We start from the raw sequence: 25,556 nt of genomic DNA, 5'->3' as shown, positions 1-25,556 counted from the left end.
TTTGTTGAAGAAAGACTCTATTCAGAGGACTTGTATTTATTTTTGACTACATGTTCCAACTTAAGGCAAAAATGAAACAAATCAGCCTATTTTTGGATCATTACTGAATTTCTAGTCTTCAAAGATAATATTGTATTAATAGAAGCTTATAATAAATTCATAAACACTGAAGAGTCAAACCCAAGGAAAATTATCATGCACATAATCTGTCTCATTTTAAGATTAATTTAAGTTTGCGAAGACATTTCCATTTCACTAATTTTCACTTTTGAAGAAATGTTTCTAAATGATTATTCTAAAATTCCTTAGAACAGTTTCTTCTACCCTACTCAGGATGTGGCTATAGAGTTCCTCGAATGTGCACTGCGTTTCTACTTTATACAGTGTTATGAACACCTGCAGTTTTATGAATGAACTAGTTTAACCAGTGACATAATGAGTCTCTGTCATCCTCAGAAAGCAGCCAAGCATTGAGCGCTGCCCTTCATCAATGGCCATTAGACACTGGCTTATGTTTGCACGGATCCTTGCTATGACAAAAGAGAAGTTACTGTGAAGGAATATCTCGTCATATCAATTTCTCTTCCTTTAATATAGCCTTCTTTGTATTCCTTGTTTTTAAGGGGCCATAAGCCCATTATTCTACAGAATTTTTCAATTTATCAATTTGTAATTTGACCACCATCTCACCTCTACTGTCTCTCTTTTTATTGAGGGTCTACTTTGTGCTAGGTATCATGTCAAGTGATTTACCTACATTATTTCATTTACTCTTTACATCAGCTCCCAAAAATGGATAGGTAAGCATTATCTTTATTTTATAGATGACAAACTGAGGTCCAGTGATGTTAAGTAAACTACCTAAGCTCACACTGCTGATAGGGGTAAAACTGATTTTGAACCCAAATCTGTCCATAAAATTTTTCATAGCTTTAAAATCACGATTTCAGGTTATTAGATTTTCTGTATTCAGTATGTTAGTCTCTGAACGTCTATATTTTTCTTTAAAATTTATTTTCCAATTACAGTTTACATTCAATATTGTATTAGCTTTAGGTACATAGCATAGTGGTTAAATAGTCATATACTTTACAAACTGATGCCCCTGGTATTTCAGGTATTCACCTGGCACTATACATAGTTATTACAGTATTATTGACTATATTCCTTATGCTGTACTTTACATCCCCTTGACTGTTTTGTAACTGCCAATTTGTACCTCTTAATCCCTACACCTTTTGCACCTAGCCCCCCAAACCCCCTCCCCTCTCTCAACCATCAGTCTGTTCTCTGAACTTCTGTATTTTTCTTTCTACAACTCACAACTGATTTCACATTGTCAAGTGAAAGAGCTTTTGCTATAGTTACATAGTGGTACTTTAAGTATGTTTATGCTTTGTTGTTAAATGTACTGTAAGATTCTAGAGTAAGGGAATTATGTTTCTTATTAATTTCATCTTGGCACATGGTAGTTGCTTAATAAATGATTATTTGACTGATTGATCTTATTATTAGTTCACTTATTTTTAAGTCTGTTTTTCATCTTTGTCATTTGGATACTTGAAAAGTTTGACTCTTACCGCCATTACTGTTCCTTATCTGGCAAACGGAAGGTTTGAGGAAGGAAGGAGGATAACCCAGATAACCAAGGAATAGGATTGGGCTGATTTCTTTGATCTCACTAATAAAATTCATATGTCTCTATCTATTGTAGCTCTTGGAGAAATATTTTTCACAAACAGATCCTTTCCTTTGCAATTTTTTTTAAGCATCTCATAAAAATTTTCCCCTCTTCTGTTTATTTCTGGTGTGCCATTTTACCATAAAGAAAGTGCATCAGATAATCTACTTGAAATTTTTCATAAGTTTTGCCTCTCAGGAGAAAATTAAGTGTGCTAAAAGACGACTGCTTATTTAAAATGTAGTTAGGTAGGTATAAAAATTGTTTCCTATGTTTCAAAGGAAAACTTAAGGTTTTACAAACATGAAATTCTCAGTTTACTAAACTCACAGTTGTTTACATTATCTAATCAGAACTGTTTGAGGTCCACATTTCCCGCCTGACTGAAACTTGAGTTTCTGCTTAGTTTTTTATTGGATTTTGCTTCATACTCTGTGTTTTTTCCTTGAAATATAATACAGTTCTAGAATTACTATATTTATGAGCCAAATGTCTCTTCTTTTATAAAAACTTATGGTAGAAAAAAGTTCAGAAGCTTTAAGACTTAGTAAAAATGTGGGGCGTTAATCACCTAGCAGGAAATGATGTGCCCATTGTTAAATGAAATTTATAAATGTGGCTAATATTTATTGTTTTTTATTTCTAGTACTACTTATCTAACCTGTTTCAGAGCACATTAAACTATTTAAATTAAATTGTAAAGAGTTAGCTCACTGCTAATTCTGAAAGTAGTAGTAATATATGCTACTTATGACTTGAACTATTAAAAGAAAATAAAAATGTAAATGGTTCTGTTTTAAAAAAATTGTTCAGTTCAATCAGATGCAGTCTGATCTTGATACTTTATAAAAGCATGCTAACCTACAATTGGCTTGATTTTAAAAATAGAAGTAAACTAGCATTTAACTAATTTATTTCTATTACTGGAAGTGGTTTAAACAAAATATTGCAGCAAAGTTAGTGGTTTAGCACACCTGTAAATGTGATGACTTGCAGTTCCTTCTGCTGGTTTGAAGGATCAGCTGACATAAATCAGTGTGTGCTTGGAAAAGAAAAAGTAATATAGCAGTTGAAGTTCCTGTTTTTATAATTCTTTTTATTTGTACCGACAGTTAAAAAATTTAGCTACTTAATGGTAATACAATTTCTTTTTTTTTTTTTTTTTTAAATATATCTTTATTGATTTCAGAGAAAGGAAAGGAGAGGGAGAGAGAGATAGAAACCTCAATGATGAGAGAGTCATTGATCGAGCCCGCAACCCAGGCATGTGCCCTGACCGGGAATCGAACCTTGATCGCCTGGATCCCAGGTTGACGCTCAACCGCTGAGCCACGCCCGGCTGGGCTAATTTCTTTAAAATGTTAGTTATACTTCTATCTTTAAGTTAAATGGAAACAAAAATGTTCACATGCAAAATTTTATATTTCCTTATTTTCATTACAAAATTTTTTTTTGAGGTAAGACTGCTTAAAATCTCAGCAATTTAATTCTCTTTTAATAATCTATTTTTAGATTTTGTTTGGTTTATATTTGTTTACTTTGATGGTTTAGTAGTTTTTTAATTTTTTGGTGTACTCATGTAGTAGTACTTTCTCTCTTGAGCATGGGTTTTTCTCAAACACATACTTGTTCTATGTCTTAAAAAAATCATAGTCAAGCTTGAAATCTTTCTACATGGTAAATAGAGGTAAAATAGTTCCATAGTTCTTCAGATGCCAAGATGCTCTAAGATCAACTATGCTTTGTCTATATTCACTTTAAACTGAACAGTGGAGTTGTTCTTTGAATACCTCTGTTACAGAATTTAGACCATCTTCCTTAGCTTCCTTACCATTTAACCCTACCTCTTCATTATGAATGAGCTTCCATAACTCAGGAGCATGCATGACTTCATACAGCCAAATAAGCCTGTGTCCTCAGACATGCCATATATATTCCTACAGCCAAGCTTTAGCTTTATAGGTCTCCCTGGATTCCCTCCGAACCCCCTTTCTGTTGCCTCTCCAGATTTCATCCTTACTCTAAGGCCTAACATCCTCTTCTCTGAGGGGGGACACCTATCTTTGGAGCTCTGTGTCCCTTATTGTGGTACTATTCTTCTAACACTTAGCCTTTGCTACATTGTTTGTTCCTCTTCCCTTCACTCCAACACATGGGCATGTGCATACATTTTACTCCCCCACACACCTCCCTCCCTCCCTCCCTCCCTCCCTCCCTCCCTCCCAAGAAAATGTGTAAAATTGTTGAAAGAATTAAAATTACTTCCAGCTAGTGTGTAAGGAATCACTTCATGGATATGCATATACTTTGATTCATAGATATAGCTAGGAAAATGCATTATACAATACCTTTAATAAATTCATTACCAGCAGTTGTGTAGAAGATGTTTTTGAAGCTATTTGAGTAGTTCTAATGTATTGCTATATTACCAACATGTTGGCATTTTGATTTTTTTTTCCACCAAGAAATTTGTTGTCTTCTTAATTTCAAAATTGAGGTATAGTTCTAGAGGCCAGTCAGTAGTCTGTAAGTAGAGGTCTGTTTTGTAGTTGACATGGCAAGTGTAATAGCCCTCTCACAAATTCTAGGCTTGAAATTTAGCAGTTTTAGTAGAATATGTCTCAGATTTGTTCAATCTGGACTAATTTCCCTCAGGCATCCAGTGACCTATTCAAAATATAGATTTATGTCTTTGTATTTCTGGAAAGCTTTCTTAGAATATAGTTTTAAATTTTAGTTCTGTTCCATTGCTTTGTTTTTTGTTTTCAAGGTCTCAACAGTATGAATATTATTTATTATTTTGTCTCTCTTCTACTTCTACTACTTTCTCTCTGGTCCTTTTTACTTTTTTCATTACGTTTTTTTCATTCTGTTGGTTGTTTTCCTGCCTTTCTTAAATGCCCCTCAATTAAATTTTGTTGACATCTATTTTCTCTTGGGCACCTTTTAATTCTTCATTTAAGTATACAGTTTGGAGTATTGATTTACAGGTGTGTTTTTTTCCTGTTTCATGGTTATTTTTGGAAGGAATTTTCCTCACTTGATATGTACGAAATTTCATTTCCTGATTTAAAAAAAAAATTTTTTTTTTGCAGTAGCTCTTAATATATTTGTTGGTTTGTGTGAATGTTCATTTTTATGGTAATGCCGTGATTTACAAGATTTTTATTTAATGGCGCCCTCTTCTGTCAGTTTGGCTAAGTTCAGATACTTTAGCTAGTTTTTTTGGTTGGTTTGGTGTGTGTGGGGGGGGGGGGCGGGGGAAGGATGTGAAGGGATAGTGAGGAGTAGTAAGTGCTTTCACTTTATGGTTCTTGTTTGTCTTATAAGACCCTAAAATTTCATGTTTTACTTCTTCTCCCCCTTTACTACTCCATTGGTAACGGGAGTTTTTCACTTTCTTTTCTCTCTGCAGGAGCTATGTGTTTCTTAGACTGCCTCTTTAAATTTATGCCCATTCCTTTGCGTTGTGCTTTTTGAAGTCCCTTTCCTGTGATATTTGCTCTGATCTGTTTGTACACTCTTTAGTGTTTTCAAATAGATAGGACTTAGGCTCTCAGGCAATAGTTTTAGAGCAATGCAATTCTCTGTTTTCCCTTGTCTGTCTTTTCAGTATTTCTGGGCCTGTCTGTGTGGTGTAGGGATGGCACCAGGAGAGGCCATGTGATAAGAGTTGGTAATTTCTCCCTTTTTATTTACAGTTATTTTGAAATTTCAATATTCTTTTTCTACGAGTCATGATGAGGCCATGATTTTTGTTCAGTTTTATTTTCCCCGTGTTTAGTTTTGTTTTGGATGGTGTAACAGTTTGGGTCCAATCTGGATATGGAAAACCACACAGTAGGTTAAATGGGTAAAGTTGAATATAAATAATTGTTAACTGTGATGTGATATGATGAAACTGTCTTGTACCTTAGGACTGAGGGAGAGAGTACCCATGGAAGGACAAATTAGAAGGGATTAAGACCTTGTTGGAGAATTAGTCACTGGGCAAGTAATTGGCATTCTCAGGTGTACAGATGCGGGGGCAAGTGAGCAATTAGTAGTGTGGGTATGCAGTGGGCTTGCATGGAATTGGGGATCCTTTGGGCACAGACAGGCTGTATGTGGAGGGTAAGGAACTTTTAGAAGGAGTAGCAGCAAGGTGTGAACCCTCTGGCCACGGGAAGGCTGTACACAGGGACTTGTAGAGGGAGTCAAGGTACTGGTGATTGGGCAGGAAACCTTTGGACACTGGTTTCCATGTTGAAAGGGCCATGGAAAGATTATCACTAGGCCGAGACTGCAAAGGTTGCAGAGGAATCATGCTTTGGGTCGATGACTGGAGTCACTGGGTGTCCTCGCTCCCACACTGCTGTTTCCCATGCTGCAGCTGGAAACTGCAGGAGTACCTTTTCCTTCTGCAGTGTCCTTCCAATTCTCTCTGCTGGGCAAGTAAACTTAACATTGTGCTCACTTTAAAAGAGATGTTTAAAGGAATACTTGTTTGTTTTTTAAATAACATAATGTCATTGAAGTGTGCATTCGGATGTGACAGTTAGTAAATTGATTAAAAACACAGATGGAAATACTGGATGACAGATAATTAGGCAGCCACTGTTGACTTCAGTTACCTGGAAATGCCACCAAATTTTATATATGTATACCTTTTCTCTTATTAAACCTTTGCTTTGGAATGCCATCCCTTGGCATTGCAAATCTTTCCTTCCTCTCAGCCTGTCAAATATTTATCCTGCCTCAGGCACACCCTGTTATATTCTTGACCTTAACTTTTTTATTACCAATCACTGATATCTTCTTCATAATCTTAATTTCAAGTATCCCTCTTTCCCACCCTCATCTCATCCCCTTTAATAATCTGACTTGGAAAGTCCTTTAAGCATGCTAGAATCTATGATTCATTGATTTTGCTACCTTTACACTGTCTTTCAGATCCTGTGTATCCACTTTTCTTGACTAGATTTTCTGGTTCCATCATTATATTGACTCTACCATAGATCCAAACTTGGAAGTCTAGTTCTTCTGACTCTAGATTCATATTCCACTATACTAGAGATGGCAAACAGTTTTTAACACACAAACCAACTCTGTTCAACTTTTTTCCCCCTCACTGTGAGCCAAGGCAAATTGATAGTGTCTGCCTCAAAAAGTGTATTAAAGGCTTCTGGGATCATATCCAATTTAGCAGGAAAAATGACATAATTGCTTCTGAATACATACTGAATATTTGTTTTAGAGAATCTTAATCAGTTGTGATCACTGGTATGTTCAAATAATGAATTTGGGTTTTGGTTTTAGACGAAGATAAATGGCATCGGTAACATCTCTACTCCCAACACCTGGCATGATGTTCTAAAAAGCTAATATGTAATTCCAAAATAAATTTTTCTTTTTCACTTATTAATTAATTAATTAATTAATTAATTAAAATATTATATTGAGTTCCTACTATGTGCCAGCACTTTTCTAGGCACTGGGAATATAGCAGTGAACAAGGCAAACAAGGTCCATCTTATTGAAACTGAGAGTCTTGGATGGGTGGGAACCCTATTATTTGCAAGTAAATTTATAAATATACAATATAATCTTAGAAAGTGATAGGTACCATGAAGAAAAACAAACAGGACTAAAGATAGAGTAATTTTATATTGTGGAGTCAGGTAAGGTTATTTTATGGGGTAGCATTTTTGTTGACACCTGAGAATGAGGAGCCAGCCATGTAAAGATTGAAGAAAAAGCATTGTAGCGACAAAGGGAAGAGCAAATACAAAGACCCTGAGGTGATGCCAACCTATGTTTGAGGAAGAGGTAGAAGTCTGATGTGGCTAGAGTATAGTGAGAAAAAGAGGGGGAATTCCTAGAGAAGCCAGAACAAAAAATGGGGGCCTGATTTTGTAGCACTTTGTAGATGAGTTTTGTGTGTATCAAGAGCATTCAATTTGATAACTCATAATCCAAAAATGATTTTCTCACTAAATGTATGAAACATTTAAATACATGCTTAATAATGATATAAAGTTATATTGGTTTGGATTACAAAGTTGTGTTCTCTTACAATAGACCTCAAATGACAAGCTATTTAATAACTGTCAATGAAGAAACAATGGAAGAACTCTTCATTGTTCTGAAGAAATCTTTACATAGACCCTTGGTTTTTTTTTTGTATTTACCTACCTTTCACCATCTGGACTGCACTGATCTAGGAGCTCAAAATAGAGAGTTTTTCATCAGAATGAAAGTATTGGTTCTGGTCAGTCAATGTGAAAGGGTTAAACTTTTAGTGGGTGTAATGAAGTTCAGTGCAGTTAGTCAGTGTATCTGGACCCAGTACTCCTATTTCGGGTGAGAAGACTCAGTATACTTAGACAAGTATAATAGGATCTTAAATTTTTGGTCAGTAAGTGAGATGAAGTCTAGAATTCCACGTAAGTTAGAAAGTATAATGAGGCGCTTTTGTTCCTAGTCAGGAAATGTAACCAAGTCCAAATCTCTTAGTCTGGAAATGCAGTGACCTAGCATTTTTGGTTAGGAAGTATAATAGTCCAACACTTAGGCACATATTGCTTAGCAACTGGTATGAAGGTTTGACGGAAAGGAAATAGAAACTAATGGTCACAGTGAAGTTTTAGAATCGTTACTTTATTCAAGCCATGCTTTTTTTTTTTTTTTAAAGAGTGTTTTTACTTTTTTTTTTTTTTTAAAACATGTCTTTATTGATTTCAGAGAGGAGGGTAGAGGGGGAGAGAGAGAAACATCAATGATGAGAGAATCATTGATTGGCTGCCTCCTGCATGCGCCCTGCTGGGGATGGAGCCTGCAACCTGGTCATGTGCCCTGATTGGGAATCGAACCTCGATCTCCTGGATCCTAGGTCGGTTCCTCAACCGCTGAGCCATGTCCGGCCAGCTCAAGCCATGCTTTTGATTGATCTCTTTAAAACTGTGTGCCTCATATCTGGGCTTTTCTTTATCTTGATAACTTCCCTTAAAAAACCTTTTACTCTCTGGATTTTCATTCTCTCCAAGTATTTTTGTATCATTATATTAATTAATTGGCTTGTTCAAAATGTTGCTTTTCAAATAACTTCATATTGTTTTCTCTATTTTTCCTGTGCTAGTCAAAGGCTTAGACTTCTTACCCTTATCTTCCTTTTTATTGAAACCTTGAAGGCAGAGAAACAAATGTAAAACATAACTAGGTTTAGCCCGTTTCTTCTGAGTTTACTACTATTATATTTTAAAAATATAATTAATTATTTTAATACATGAACAAGTACATAGATATTGGAAAAATTGAAAATTACATAAAAGCAACAAAGGAGAAAGCCACTTATAATCCTGCGCTACAACTTTTGGTGGCGTTTTGGTATATTTCTTTTTAGTCTTTTTTATTTTTCTCACATGCTTATGTGTAAGCATGCTTACATATATATCACTTTTTCTTAAACTGTTTTGGATCACACATATCTTAAAATTTTTGAAACCCATAGATGAGAAAAAAGTGCATAAAAGTTAAAGGAAAAATTTATGTATATTTTCAGGGGGATTCAGGAATCAGCCTGTTAGCATGAGTCTTTTTCATTTATTGTCATGTGTTGTTGCTGAAACTTCTTATTTTAGATCTCATTCTGCTGCAATAGAGCCATTGCTGCCCCAGATCCTGGGGTCATGGTAATGCTATAGTTGGAATGTAAGGTTATAGTTACCACTCTCATAGTTCATGTTCACTGTTAGCTATTTTGTCAAAGTGTGACACTCGGGTACCAGGGGGCTGGGTCCTGAGGGACTTCCAATTTCAGTAACATGTAGTGTCAGTGCCAGTATTACCTCAGTAACTCAGGTTGCAGTTTTTTATTAACTCAGTAGTAACCCATTGTAAGATGTACCATAATAATTTTTTAAAATTAATCCTCGATTGATATACATTTAAGCTAATTTTTCAGTATTTATTATAAGTGAAACAGTGTACAGTAAATACCCTTACATATACTTGTCTGACAATTTCTGTGTATTATATTCCTAGAAGTAAAATTGCTCAGTCAAATTTGATATGAATTGCCTGGTTACACTTGATTACTGTACCAGTTTATAGACAACAAAGTTTATCTTTGCTAACACTAGGCATTATGGAATATTTTTACTAGTTATAATTTTTAAAAAGTGAAATGCATAGATCTTAAGCATACAGATATATGAATTTTGACAATTCTATATATCTGTGTACCTAATACTTCCATCAATATATAGAACATTTCCGTTATCACAAAAAGTTTTCTAGCAAATCTTCCTCATATGTTTATAGGTCATTTATTTATAGTCTTTGGTAAAGGATCCAGATCTTTTGTGCATTGTATTTGGATTGTTTTTCTTATTACTGAATTATAGGATATATACATATATATAAAGATGCTTGCCCTTTGTCAGATATATGTATTGTAAATATTTTTTTCTGGGATATGGCTTACCATTTCTTTTTCTTAATACTATCATTTGAAATACAGAGGGTTTTAATTTTGATGTTCATTTTATGTATTATTTTCTTTAATTATTCATGCTTTTGTTATCTAGGAAATTCTTGCCTTATACAAGGTCATAAAGTTTTTCTTCTTTGTTGTTCCCTGCAAGTTTTATAGTTTTAGCTTTTATGTTAAGGTATAAAATCCATTTTGAGGTAATGTTCTTGTATGGTGTAAATTTAGATTCGAAGTTCTTTTTATTTTATATTTTCTGCCAATGGATATCTAGTTGTCCAGCACCATTTGTGAAAAGATTATTCCTTCCTCATTAAATTACCTTGTTACCCTTATTGAAAATCAGTAAACTTATATGTTATACTATAGCTTTGAGGAATGGGTTTGTTCCTATTCCTCATAGTGTTGAAGTAGGGAATTAGGATCTAGTTCAGTTTGACTCAGTGGTTAGAATGTTGGCCTGAGGACCCAAGGGTTGAGGGTTCAATTCCTGGTCAGGGGCACATACCTCGGTTTTTAAACCAAAAACCTAAGAGTAAAGTTGCTTATTTAGCCTGGCCGACGTGGCTCAGTGGTTGAGCATCGACCTGTGATCCAGGAGAACAGGGTTCATTTCCCTGTCAGGGCACAGGTCCGGGTTGTGCGTTTGATCCCCAGTGGGGACGTGCAGGAGGCAGCTGATCCATGACTCTCTTCATCACTGATGTTTCTCTCTCTCCCTTTCCCTCTCCCTCTCTCTGAAATCAATAAAGATATATATATATATATATATATATGTTTTAAAAGTTGCTTATTAAAAGAGATTCCTCTGCCCTGTTTGTTTTTTTTAATGCTTTTGATACTCTATGAAATTAATTTCCAGAAAGGTTGTATCTGTTTGCAATCCCACCAGCAGTATATAAGAAAGCCTTTTCATTGTATTCTTAGCAACAGTAGATACCTGTGTGTGTGTCTGTGTGTGTGTGTGTGTGTGTCTCTATATTTGCCAGTCTAAGTAAGCATGCTCTTTTGTTTTGATTTTTATGTCTTTGGTTGAGATTTTGTCTTCTCATATGTTGTATTGGTCATTTATATTTATTCCCTGTGAGTTTTGTATACTTCGTCTATTTTTTCAGTTACTTAAAATTTCTTTAGTGAATTTCTATAACTAGCTATTAAATACATGTGCTTTAAAAAAATCATGTATGTGTGCTTATTTTTTCCTATTTTGTTATTTAAATTTCTGGGGCTTGTGAGTGTACAGTTTTACTTTTGTGTGGTCAAATCTGTCAACTTCTTTTTTCCTTTGTTAGTATGCTTACATAGGGCTTTTTTACTATAAGATCATATTGCTTCTAGCACTGCTATGTTTTCTTTTTTTTTTCACATTTAACTCTTTAATCAACGTAAGATCTGTTATTGTAGAAATAATCTAACTTACTGTTTTCTCAGTTAATTAGTCGTTAATTTTAACTAGGAACATTTTCTTACAGTCCGTTTTCTCTTTGACTTGAAATGTCACCTTTAGCATATGTTGATGTTTTCTATATGCTAGGGTTTCTTTTTGTCCCTCTGATTTTTAAAATTTGTTTTTGCCCTGCCCGAGTGGCTCAGTTGGCTGGAGTGTCGTCCCGTACATCAAGAAGTGGCAGGTTCTACATTTTTCGATCCCTGGTCGGGGCCTGTGCCGAGGCAACTAATTGCTGTTTCCCCTTCTCTCTCCCTTCCTTTCTCTCGAAAATCAGTAGACATGTCTTTGGGTGAGGATTAAAAAAAAATTGTTCTTGAACTAACTTCAAGTGGTTTTCCTTAAGTTCATTATACTTCTTTCACAAAAATGTTTTGTTTGCTTTCAACTGGTTTTTCCTCAAGATAGGTTTTAGAAGTATTTTGTTCAGCTTACAAGAACAAAATGTTGGTATTACTATTGGAATTTCTTTATTCTTAGAAAGGTAACTTGGGAGGAATTGGCATTTCAATAGTGTTTCCATTCAGGGATAGATTCCCATTTTTTCAAATTTTCTTTTTATGTTCTTCAGTACACTTTTAAGTGTTTCTGTTTGAAAGTGAGACAAGAAGCAATAGGAGTTGATAAACAAGACTTTGAGCCTTGGGGGATGTTGTAATATAGAATAGCTTATCTATGTGATAAATTAGTAACGAATTCTCTTCCGATTATAAAATGTAGGTTGGTAAAACTTAGAAATGTTTTTATAAAAGATGTACTGTTTGCTGAAGTGGCCAATCTGAATTTATCTAATGATTGTCATAGAAAACTTGTAAGAACAACCTTTTAAAAAAATGTGTGTCTTAGGGATGATGAAGAGATGGTTAAACACAGTGTTTAATCTAGATCCCTGTGATGTGGCTACAGATATCTTCCACCAACCTACCTGGCTCTAAAAAGGATATAGAAAGGCACCAAGGTTTGGATGGGGTGTGTGTGCCCAATGACCAAACTGCTATTACTTTTATAACCTCACAATTTTTCTCAAGGTACTAATTATGCGTTTTTTATTTGGAATGATATTTTTCTTATTTTACTCACTTGCAAAAGCAGTTTGGCTCATGAGGTTTAAACAACTGAAATGCTGGCCCTTGGTTTGTCAATAATTGGCAGCTCAGTTACAGGATGCAAAATAGCTGCCCAGATTTAGAAGAAACAAGTGGAATAGGAAAAAAGAGAAGGGTGTGTGGGTAGATTCTTGGTTTCCTGATGTTTCCACTCAGTGGTACAAAATGCTCTGAAAGAGGAATTGACTTTTGGGAGTTGCCTTTGACTGCCTTTAATCTTGAGCAGCAGTCTCAGTTTCCTACTTACCCTGGCACACCTGCCTGTTTTCCTGTTGTGGAATGTGTTGAAGAAGGCAACAGATGGGTGTCAGCACTTTGAGGTTAGGCTATAATGAGAGGCCACTTAGTTGAGGGTGAATCAGTTTATGGTTTATAGCACACGATGTTAGTATTTCACAGTTGGTAACATGGTGAAAGTCAAATTGTGATACTTGTTTGAACAACAGACCTTTCTGACTAGCCTGGTTCCATTTTTTACCTTTATGTTACAGTATACTACTTACAGTAGTGCATATCCCTACCCCTCTCTTTTCCACATATGATTGTACCATACTACCTCTTTCACGAAGTCATTGCACCAGTTACATTACTGTTGGCAGATTATGAGAGTTCCAGATGTTCTGTGTCCTAGCCAGTACTTGATACTGTCAACCTTTTTATTTTCATCCATTCTCTTGGGCATATCGTCATTTCATTGTGGTTTTATACTTCCCTGATTAGTAATGCCCATTTGGTTGTGCCCGCTTCTGAGTACCTACTCAAATCTCTTGCCTATTTTTCTGTTGGGTTGTACGTCTTTTTGCTTTGATTTGCAAGAGTTCCATACATTTTCTATTTGGGAGCTCTTTGTTGTTATGTGTTGTGAAGATCTTCTTCCGTTCTGTTGTTTGCCTTTTTGCTTTTAAATGGTGTTATTAATGAGCAGAAATGACTAATTTTAATATAGTTCTGTTTATTACTCTTTTCCTTAATTGAATTAGCTTTTAGAGTCCTGTGGGGTTTTTTTTGTTTTGTTTTGTTTTAAAGAAGCCTCTGCCTGTCCTGAGCTAACGAAGATGTTCTTCTATATTTTTTAAAAGAAGCTTTGCCTTTTACATTTAGATTGTAATTCATCTGGAGTTGATTTTTGTGTGTAGTATGAGAAAGGCCCAAGTTTTTTTGTTTTGTTTTTCTGATGGATATCCATTTGATTTACTATCATTTATTGAAAAGACCATTCTTTGTTATAAATCAAGTATTCCTATATGCATGCACCTGTTTTTGAAAACTCTGTTCTGTTCTATTGCTCTACTTGTCAATTCTTGCTTCAGTACTGCCTTGTTTTATTTAATGTAAAACTTAAAAAGTCTTTAGTCTGGTGGGGTAGGTCCTCAAGCTTTGTCCTCTTCAAGATTGCCTTGGTTATTCTTGGGTCTTTGCATATTCATGTGTATTTACAATCAGGTTATCAATTTCCATTAAAAAATCCACCAGCATTATAATTGAAATTATATTGAATTTGAAAATGAATCTGGAGAGAAGTAACATCTTTACAGCAAAAAGCCTTCAAACCCATGAACACAGAGTATCACTCTATTGAACTAGTCTTTAATGTCCCTTCATACTCTTTTTGGTTCTCTTTGTTGTTATTGCATACATTTTTCATTAGATAGTCTTGAGGTACTTAAGTGTTTATGATACTGTTGTAAATGTTGTGTTTTTAAAATTTCAAAAATTTTTTTTTCAATACTTAAAATTTTTTTATTGCATATTATACTGGTTCAGACCTCTTGTACAGTATTAAAAGGAGTGATGCTACTGGGCATCCTCGAATCATTTCCATTTTTAAAGGTAAAGATTTCACTATTTAAACTAAAAGTGATATTAGTTGTAGGTCTTCTGTAGCTACCCTTTATCAGGTTAAGGAAATTTCTACTCTTTTAAAATCTTTTAGCAATTATAACTGATGTTTTTATTAAATACATTTCCTACATAGATTAAAATGGCCATAGGAATTTTCTTCTTTATTCTGTTAATGTTTTGCATTACAGTGATTGATATTTTAATATTATATATTATTTTTCACTTATTTCAGATGTACTTTGCTAATGTTTTATTTAGGAATTTTGTATCTGTGCTAATGAAAGAAACTGGTATATAATTTTTTCTCTCTTGTAATGTTGTTAACATGTTTTGGTATCAGGGTTATCTGACTTCATAAAAGGTTGCCAGATTTAGCACATAAAAATTTCATGCATACTTATACTAAAAAATATTATTTATCTGAAATTCAGATTTAATTTGGCATCCTGTATTTTATCTGGCAGCACTACCCATAAGTCAAATTTAGAAATGTTGCTTCTCTTTATGGGGTGAAATCATGATGATATGTGCTTTGTAGTTCCATCTAAGTGTTCACTTTTCCTCCTTTTGTTGCCTTCTGTTTCATTGGTTATTTTTATCGTTCCTTCATGCCCCTTTTCTCTTCTCATTTGGTAATTATATATTCTTTAAAAATCTTTTAGCATATTTTCTTGGAAATCAGAAAGTGGATATTTGACTTAGCAAATTCTAATATTGATACATTGTAAGGATCTTAGAACTGTTTATTACCATTTATTCTCCTCTCAATTTATGTACTATTTATTTTGTTAGGTACTTTAGTTTTGTAGGAAAAATTTAATCCTCACAAATTACTGTTGTTATTACTTTAAGCAGTCAGTATTCATTTAGATTTACCTATATTTCTCCCCATCTTTTTTTTTTCTTCATTTATGATCTTCAATTTAGGATCATTTTCCTTCTACTGTAGTACACACTTTCGAGTTTCCATTAATGAAGAGTTGATGGGGAGAAACTCTTTCAGGTTTAGTTTGTCTAAAACATCTTTTTCCCCCCTTCTTTTTATTCTTGAAAATATCACCCCTTGTTATAGAATTTTAGATTGGTTGTCACTTTCTTTCAGTACATTGATTAAAGATATCATTCTGTTATCTTGTGGTCTTCTTTTGCTTCTGATGGGAAGTTAGCTGCCATTGTCACTGCCATTCTTACAACTATAATGTGCCCTTTGACTTTTGTAACTTAAAATTTTTTAATTGGGCATAATTTACATAGAGTGGTGTGTAAACTTTAAAGAGTTCAGTTCAACTAACTGTGATACATGGGTATCATGTTTTATTGATGGCTTTTTCTAAATAGGAGGTGTTTTCAAGGATGAAGTCTAGGTACTTGATCCAGGCTAATCCTCATAGGGTCTTGACCCAGTATGTCTAAGGATTTGTAGTAACTCAAACACTGGCAATAAATCTAGCTAATAATGTCCTTTAGACATTGACCATTTCACTTTTAACTTTGGATGGCGGAAAGTTTTCCTCCTTTGTCACTATTTTTCTCCCTTTAATTTCTCAAAGATACTAAGTTTTTTCCTACCTTACAACATTTGTATATGGAATTTTCTCTACCTCAAATATTCTTTCCCCAATTTTTCAAGTAACTGACTTCATCTGTTAGGTCTTAGCAAATATTTTACCTCTTCAGAGGACTTTTTTTGATCACAGAAATTTCCTTCATTTACACTACCACATTTTTGTCATAGCACTCAGTTCTTTTGCTCTATATTGCTTAGTTCATTGTATAGTTAATGCCCATCGTTTGCCAATATCCCCAAACTCTCTTGTCATCTGGCTTTCAGCTATCATCCAATGATAGGCAGTGTCAAGAGATTGGAGAGTGATAAACTAAGCTATTTCCCCCCTTTCTCTCCCTGTTTCTGTGGAGTCTCCTGTGGTGATTCCCATCTCTTGAGTCTGAGAGGAAATAAATATCTGGGCAGTTATCTGACCGTTGGTACCCAGTACCCAAGACGTTTCCAAAGTGGACACTGATTAGTTTGCCATGAAATCATGGGTCCTTGACACACACATAAACTCTCTGTTGCCAATAACCAGTACTAGCTTTCCTTGTCCGTTTTCCTCTCTCCTGCCTTTCATCCGCTTCTGTGGTTGACAGTGGGAGTGTGGGGAGAGGGAGAGAGAGGGTGGTAGTTTGGAGGAGTTTTTAATCTGTGTGGAAGTAAGCAGACAATATTTCTCAAAATAAGTTGCATATCATTTTCAGTTATATAAAGTTAGGAGAGGAGCTTTGTTTATTGTTCTAAAAATGGAAAAAAATATAACCAACCTAATGGTTTGTACCGTTTTAGCACTTTTGACTTCTGTGTGCTAATATTTGAACAGTGTGCAAATCAGATGGTAATCGGTCAGTAGAGGATCAACAAGTAGAGGAATTGGAATGACCCTGGATTTTAGTAGTGCTGATCTTGTGCAAATTGCTCAAATTACTGAACTTGAGGTAATTATCCTGTAGATCTATTGTGTAATAAATTGAAAGCAATTTTGTTTTGTCATTCTTTAGTATATTTGGAGCACCAGTTTCACAGCTTTCTTTGTATCTTCTAGAAAATCAATTAGCTCTAAGTGCTATGGTAATACATGGCTCTTGCCTATGAGAGCATAGACTCCAATTGAGGACAAAAAGCACATAGATAGGAGATAAGGGATTAAACATTATAAGGCCAAATGTAATAGGTGTTAAGTGAATAGACCATAAAATGTGTCTTCAAATAGGTTTAGGCAATAAAAATTGAGAATATGAGGATGATTGAGAATGCTCAGGGATGGAGGAGAGGTTTGAATTGGGCCTTGTAATTACTGGCTGGAGTGGATGAGCCTAGCTACTTTTAAAATAAGTATAAGGGTTTATTGTTTGTGTCTGAATTTAAGATGGTTCTCATTTTCACAGTGACAAAATAATGAAAATATTGTGGTCAGCCTGAATATTGAAACATCTTAAGTTTGTAGAAGACATAGTCATTAAGTTTAGTTTATTAAGTTATACGTATATTTAATATTATATAACATAAAATATCACTTTAGAAATATTGCTTTTCTTACTTTCTTTGAAATAATTGCTTTTTTATATTTATTACATGAAATAACATTATTCAAACCCTTCACATGCATTTTATTTTCTTTACATGCAAAAATAATTTTTTTGTTCTTCAATTATTGTTTACATTTAGTCCTTCACATGCATTTTAAACATTAGTGTCTTTCTCATTACCAGAGTTAGTCTGTCAGTTTTTCAGAGCACATGTTCTTAATTTTTGCTGAAGTGGTTTGAGCTAGAGCACTTAAAAAATGTGGATATATGGTACCTTTTCTGGGAATTTTAATCTCTAGTCAAAAAGAACTCATGTGCTATCATGAGCTTTACAGTGAAAACCTTTCAAGTGATCTTTAACCGTCTTTTTTATAATGGCATCTAAAAGTTTTAATTGTGAGCTTATACGCCCCCAAATAATTATGAAATCTGTGTTGAATTTCTTTGCTATTCTTTTTAACTGATTCCATCAGGTAACCTGTTTCACTGTCTATAACTAGTATTGCCTGAAGTTGTTTTAGGCTCCATGTCTTTTTTTTTTTTTTTTTACATATAAATATATCTTTATTGATTTCAGAGAGAGGAAGGGAGAGAGAGAGAGAGAGAGCGAGCGAGAGAGAGAAACATCAGTGATGAGAGAGTCATTGATCAGCTGCCCCCTGCATGCCCCCGACTGGGGATGGAGCCCGCAACCCGGGCATGTGCCCTGACCAGGAATCAAATCCCTATCGCTTGGATCCTAGGTCGACGCTCAACTGTTGAGCCATGCCCGGCTGGGCAGGCTCCATGTCTTTTCTAAACAATTTATTGTTCTTCAAAAATAAAATAATTATAAGGAAGAACTCAACTATAAGGTTTCTTTTATCTCTTCTTTGGGCAAATTTTGGCAAAATAACTTAGCGCTATATTCAGTGTCATCATCTAAAATGGACCAAAATATTACAAGTAAGGTAGTAAGTGAGGTGAAGGAGATGGCTAAAGTGGAATGGATAGTCTAGAACAGTGCTGTCCAATACAGAAGCTACTAACTCCATGTAGATACTTGAATTTAAATTAAATGATTAATAATTGTTATTTATTAAATTATAATTCAGTTCCTTGGTTACACTGGCCATACTTCAAGTGCCACGTAGGGCTAGTGGCTACAATACATATATCTGCGGGCAAGAACATTTCAGACAGGGAAATAATAACCACAGTGAACCTTGAGTGGGAAGTCAGGCCTGGCATTTTCCAGGAACATCAAGAAGGCAGGTGTGATTCAGGAAAGGAGGAGGAGGAGGTGAAATTAGAGAGATTACAGTAGTGAGAGAGGTATGAAATATTTTAAGGATGTTGTCTTTTTATCTTAGAATAAAGCCAATGGAAGATTTTGAGTAGAGGATTGACATGATCTGATTTATATTTTAATAGCTTCACTGTGGCCACTCTGATGAGAACGCACTGAAGGTGAGCAAGTGCAAAGCGAGGAAATCAGTTAGGTGGCTATTGCAGTAGTGAAGAAATAGAGGTTTGGACCAGAGTGGTAGCAGTGAAATGTTATCAGATTCTGGATGTGTTTTAACTTTTTAGCAATCAGAATTTGCTAATGAATGGGGAAGGAAGGAGTAGTGAGAGAAAGAGGGAGTCAAGGATAAGTCCAAAGATTTTGGCTGGACCAAATGGAAGCATAAAATTGCCATTTATTGAGACAGAGACTGTCTTTATTCTGCTTAGTGTTGTTCTCTTATATCCCCTCCTGGTTTCTCAAGGCTTGGGGCTGTCTTGTCCATGTGTTATCCACAATACCTAGCACAGTTCTTGCATCGAGTAATTGCAACCTATTTTCCTGAATTAAATTGATTTTAGATGTTCATCAACCTCAAATTGGAGGCAGCTATATACAGAGCTTTAGTAACAAGGAAAAGTGTTTTCCTTATGTGGCTTCTTGTAATATAAAACAGATATGGCTTGCTGGCTTTGCTGAACCATCCAAAAGGCTTGAATACTGCAGAACGTCTACCTCCATAGATTCTTCAAACTGCTGAACTTCTGATATTTTTCTCTTTTTCAGGAATGTTCTTAGCCTAAATTACTCTGTTAAAATATATAAGTAAGGTTTGAATACATTTCATTCTTACCAACTTTTAAATATGTTTAGAAAAACTTTCTGGGCTTTCCACAGTGTTAATCTTAAGAAGGGTAAAATACTTGTTAATTTTGAAAGTGCAAGGTGTTCTGAGTCAGTGGGTCAAACAGTTTGGGGAAGATTCCTCCAGGAGAAACCTGAGAGAAAGCCAGAAAGGAAGCTTGGAGCCTTGGTTACCAGGCTAAGGAGTTGGACTCAATGTCCTTTAAGTACTGAGAGGATCTGGTTGAGGTAGCACTGAGGTTTTTTATGTGGTTCTCCCAGTTTGCTGTTTGGTTTTTCATTCATATTTATTTGACAAGAGTGAGTCTCTTGAGTACCATTATTGGTCTTAGGATCTGCCTCATATTCTGTTGGTTTTAATGAGGTCTGCAGCAATCTTGATTCTGTATGTTGGACTATTTTGATAGTGATAACTACTTGGAAGTATTTAGTGAACATTTTTGCATTTGTTGAAGAACAGATTATGGAATGGTCACATTTCTTAAATTGTTTTGCTTTCTATTTTCTTTGCCTTAAAAAAATCAGATTAGAACTTACTAAAACCAAATATTTGGCCATTAGAAGCTGTTTTAGGATTTGGAATTCTTTTCTACTGCAAAAGTAAACATCAGGGTTAATAAGAAATTTAAGTTTTTAGAGTTAGTTGTAGGGCTGTTAAACTACTTACTTTTCTTCTACTTGGTCTCTTCATCTTATCTGTAACTGATAGAGTATTTTGATGGTGGTAGAACATTATTTAAATAGTGAAGAGAGGTAATATCTGTAGAAATAAGTTGTCTGCAATAGGTAAGTGTTGTGAGTGGAAACATTTTGATTTTATTTTTATAATGTTCATTCTTTGCCTTTAAAAGTTTGTGTTAAAACTGGTTTGTGATTTTAAACAAGTATAAATTTCAGTATGGCAATGGTTAGAATAAAAGCAGCTCACCTTTATTGAGTAGTTTACTATGTATCAAACATCACCAAAGCATTTTATATGTGTTAACAGGTTTCATAAAAACCCAGTGAACAAGTACTATTATCACACCCCCATTTTACTGGTGAGAGAACTAGGGCAGAAATAAATTAAGTAACTTTCTCAAGATTACACAACTAGTAAATGATGAAGCCGGAATGCAACAGCTTTCTGGATTAAGAGTCCTCACTTTGAGTATATGAAGGATTTATGCCTTTAGACATTAAGTAACTTGTGAAATAAAGAATTTAGGTGGAAATAATAGATTCTATATGTAATGGCAGAGGAAAAAGTTTTATATAGCTCTCTAAAATTTATCCAATAAACTGTCTGTAGTTGTTCTTAAACCTGGCTGTGCATCACAAGCGCTTGAGGAGTTTGGAGTGTGAGGTGGGGAGGAGGGATTTCTGGGCCCCATTCCAGACCACCTGAAATCATTAGGAGCAGAATTTAAGTATATCTGGATTTCCAACCCAGCATGAGGCAGCACATAACAAAATAGATTAAGACAAAAACACTATGTAATGGTGATGGATAATTATGGTAGCTAACATTTGTAGAGTACTTTGTCTGTATTATCTCATTTAACCCTTATAATAACCTTGTGAAGTTGATATTATTACCTTAATTTTATAGATAAGGAAACGGAATTTGAGAGTAATCAAGTTAATATGACCAAAGTCACACTGGTAATTTTGTATAAAGGTAAACATATAACCTAGCAATTGTACGCTATTTATCTAAAGAAATGAAAACATATGCCCAAAACAAATATTTATATATTAATATTCATAGCAATTTTTTAAATAATACTCAATTACTGGAAACAACCCAAATGTCCAACAGACAAATGTTTGGGCTATACCTCTGGATACAATGGAATACTACTCAGCAATAAAAAGGAACAGACTATGGACACATTCGGCTACATGGGTGCATCTCAAGAATATTAAGCTAACCGGAAATGGGGAACCTTTTTTCTGCCAAGGGCCATTTGGATATTTATAACATCATTCGAGGGCCATACACAATTATCAACTTAAAAATTAGCCTGCAATATTTGTTCAAACAATTAACTCACCCCTAATGCGATGGTTGGGAACTGGTTCTCTTTGGTGAGGACTTGGCATGGCCCACAGGCTGGATGTTCCCCAACCCTGAGCTAAATGAATGAAGTCAGACACATAAGAGAAAATACTATATGATTTCATGTGTGTGAAACTCTAGAAAAGACAAATTTGATCTCTAGTTAAAGAAGGCAGATCAAGGATTACTTGGGGTTGGTGGGGAATGATAGGGAAGGGACTATAGGGAAATGTAGGGATGATGACTATGGTGGTGGTGCATGAATCTATCAAAACTTTTCAAATTCTACACTTAAAATGGATTCATTTTCTCATCAATAAAGCCAATTTTTAAAAAGAGAACCATAAAGAAATCTAGTTAAAATACACTAAAATGTCTCTGGCCGATGTGGTTCAGTGATTAGAGTGTCAGCCCATGCACCAAAGGGTCATGGGTTCGACTCCCAGTCAAGGGCACATACCTGGGTTGCAGGTTCGTTACCCTCCCCCCTACCCCAGTGGGGGCTCATGTGGGAGGCAACCAATCAATGTGCCTCTCTTACATTGATGTTTCCCTCCCCCCCCCCCTTCCACTCAATGGAAAAGATATCCCTGGGTGAGGATGAACAAAAAACAACAAAAACAACAAAAACAACAACAACACTAAAATGGCTGAAATTAAAACAACTAACAACACCAAATGATGGGGAGGATTTGGAAGACTGGCACTCTCATACATTGCTGATGTGAATGTAAAATGGTACACTACTTTGGAAACAGCTTGACAGTGTTATGTAAAGTTAAACACACTTACCATACAATCCCACAGTTCTACTCTCAGGAATTTACCCAATAGAAATAAAAATATATGTCTACCAAAGACTAGTACTACTTTTCACTTATCCTTTAGTTTTAGTTGAGACATTGTTTCAACCAGGAAGCTTTCTCTGAGCCTCCCTCAAGTCTTGACTGTGTGGCTTTTCTTTGGACTCATTCATTTAACAAATCATCATTGAGTGTCTTTTATGTGCTGGAACTGTGCTAGGCAACGGGGATTAAGAGGTGAACAAGCTTGATATCGTTTCTTCCATCTGGAGCCTACAGTCTAGTGAGAAAGGCAGACGTAAAACAATCACCAAATAAGTAATTAGGAATTATATGAAGGAAAAGTATAGGGTTCTATGTGATGAGAGTAAACCTACTTAGATATGGGGGTTGACCAAAGAAAAAAATTATTTAAAGCATATTTAACAGAAACCCTTATGATTATTAAAATTTAGCCAGACAAAGGATGGGGAAACAGCATTGCAAAAGATACAGTATTTCAAAGGTTCTAAGAAATAGAACTTGATGCTTCTGAGGAACAAAATAGCAGGCCCACTTTTGGCTGAGGTTGTAGTATTAGCTCATTATACAGATGAGAAACCTGAGGCTCAGAGGGGTTCAGTGATTATAGAATATACTGAGGTCATCAGTAAATTAATTAAATGGGAGAGTCTAGATTCAAACTTTGGACTTTATAAATTCTTAGTGTTCTTTCCGTTATACCTTGGCATTCTCTAATGAATATTTGAACAAAATCTTTCCAAACTATGGTATTTTGTTTATTTTCCAACACCATAGAACATTCTTTTACTATTTTCTGTTTTTTAGCAAAGTAGATATTGTACGTGGAACTATTGCTGTCAGTAGAAAAGGGATAATTGACCTGGCACTAGGCAGAGATGCTTGCATTGAGTTTGTGGCTTTGAAAACTGATTTTAGCATTTGTTTGACTCAAAGAATTTATTGAGCCTCCAGAGTTGTCAGGGCTATGGCATCTACTGTCTACATTACTCTGTGGATTTCTTTGTTGTTGTTTTTTTGCCAGTAGAGCATTTCAACTCTCAAAATTCATAGCAAGCATCTTATATTCTTACTTCATTTCCGTTCAACAGTATAACATTATAAACTTGATCCATCTTTGACAAGTATTTAAGTTAATATTTCACAAAATATACAAACTCCTTTTGGCAGTTGATTTCCAGACAGCTGATAAAACATTGAAATGTTAGTTTTTTAAAAATCCATTTTGATGTGAACATAGATGGGGAAAGGGAGGGAAGAAGTTGTTATGATGCAAAGACAAAGTTGGGTAGGACATCATTTTCCTCTAGACAATCTTCTCTGTTACCCTGCAGTGAACTGCCCGCAATCTAGCATGTAACAGCCTACTTGCTTAGAAGTTTTCAAAAACATCCAGACCATGGCACTTGTGCTACGTTCTAAGTAATTGATGACTTATTAGCTTAGGGACCAATTTTAGGAATGTTTTATATAGGGAAACTTCTCCAGTGATGCTCCTGCCTCCTTTTGTGATCTGATAAAATCGTGGTGTTGCTTTTGTCAACGAACTTTTACCCCTATGTTTTTTCCTTTTAAATGGTCTTTTCAAAAAGAATAATGATTATAACGCGAAAGAATGAATTTAATTCCCTGAGCTAATTTTAAAAATTCTTTTTGGAGTTTTTCATTTGTGATTTTATATCTTGTTTTTCTCCACCTGAGGAAGAAAATAATATTAAAAAGATTACTTAAAGGTACTGATTTTACTTGTTTTGACATCCTTAAACATTGGTTTTGTCGGTGTTTTGCTTGAATGAGGACTGTGGAATTAAGCTTTTTATGACTCAGAATTTGGAGATATTATTATGCCATATACATGTTTTAAAATTTTTCTAAAATGAGGTTTTGTTATAGAGAAATAGAGAAATATTTAATAGATGATATTTTGTATCATTAAGGAAACATTTAGTATTTTGTTTAGAATTTTCAAAATCTGTTATTTTCCTTTATAATGTTCACCACCCCACTGCAACCTACTCCTGAACATTTTTCTGTTTCTTTAAATGGCCTTCTCTGTTTTCTGTTTGCAGGCAGCTATCAATGGTGTAATACCCCAGGAAAATGGCATTCTACAAAGGTATGTTATACGGTGCTTAAAGATAAGATGAGAATTTAGCAAAGCAAAAAAGAAGACATTTGTTAATTTTTTTTGGTTTCACTTTTTGATAGAGCATTTGATCTTTGGTGTATAAGTTCATTTTAATATAGTTACTATTCTTTCAGACATTTTTGTTAGTTATATTAATTTCCTAAAGTCTCAACTTTTAACCATATAATGTTATTTCAGGTTGGGTGATATAATTTTTAAAGGTGGTTTTATTTTATTTTTAAGAAAGCTTTTCAAGGTCATGTCTAATGTGAAAGATGAAGGAACTGAATCCTTGGTTTAAACCATTGTAGTGAGAAAATAATACATGGTTCATTAGCCTCAGAGCATGGCTATCATCTACCGATACAGGCTTTATCTCCAGTTTTACTACATTATTTTTTCCCTTTCTTTTGGTTTTTAAATTAAGTACATGATAACTTGCCACAATTTCAGTAAGTCCTTAATAATGAAACTTCCCAGAGCACTGAACTACTTTACCTGAAGAATCCAATATTGACATGTGGGATGGTCTTCGTGGTTTTGTGTCATTGCCAGAAGGTGAAATTGGAAGATGATGCCAAGAGAACTATAATAGTTACAAAATAATTTCTTTAATTAAAAATACATTCATAACTTTTCTCTCCTTAAAATTGGAGACTCTGGTTTTGAATTAAAAGAGCACTCTATAAAGTCATAGGAGGTAAAACCATTCTCCCTTCCAAGTGTAGTTTAATTGCTTGACTCCCCCCCCTTCTCTATTCAAACTTTGGCTTGAGTTTTGGTGGCTGGGATTTCTAAGTCATTG

At 34.8% G+C, this 25,556-nt stretch overlaps 1 protein-coding gene across 1 annotated transcript in view; it reads left to right on the top strand.

The window, feature by feature from the left end:
* The window catches only part of FAF1 (Fas associated factor 1), a 272,216-nt gene that overhangs the window by 29,261 nt on the left and 217,399 nt on the right, over nucleotides 1-25,556 (top strand). The window contains exon 3 of the mRNA XM_081143762.1: nucleotides 24,693-24,739. Within this exon, the coding sequence (XP_080999888.1) occupies nucleotides 24,693-24,739 (47 nt within the window). The remainder of the gene's footprint in view (nucleotides 1-24,692; nucleotides 24,740-25,556) is intronic.

This window comes from Miniopterus schreibersii, assembly GCF_964146895.1.
Source record: "Miniopterus schreibersii genome assembly, chromosome: 8".
In the NCBI taxonomy this organism is placed as follows: Eukaryota; Metazoa; Chordata; class Mammalia; order Chiroptera; family Miniopteridae; genus Miniopterus; species Miniopterus schreibersii.
The sequence above is the reverse complement of the archived record's forward strand: the minus strand, read 5'-3'. Positions and strand labels throughout refer to the sequence as shown.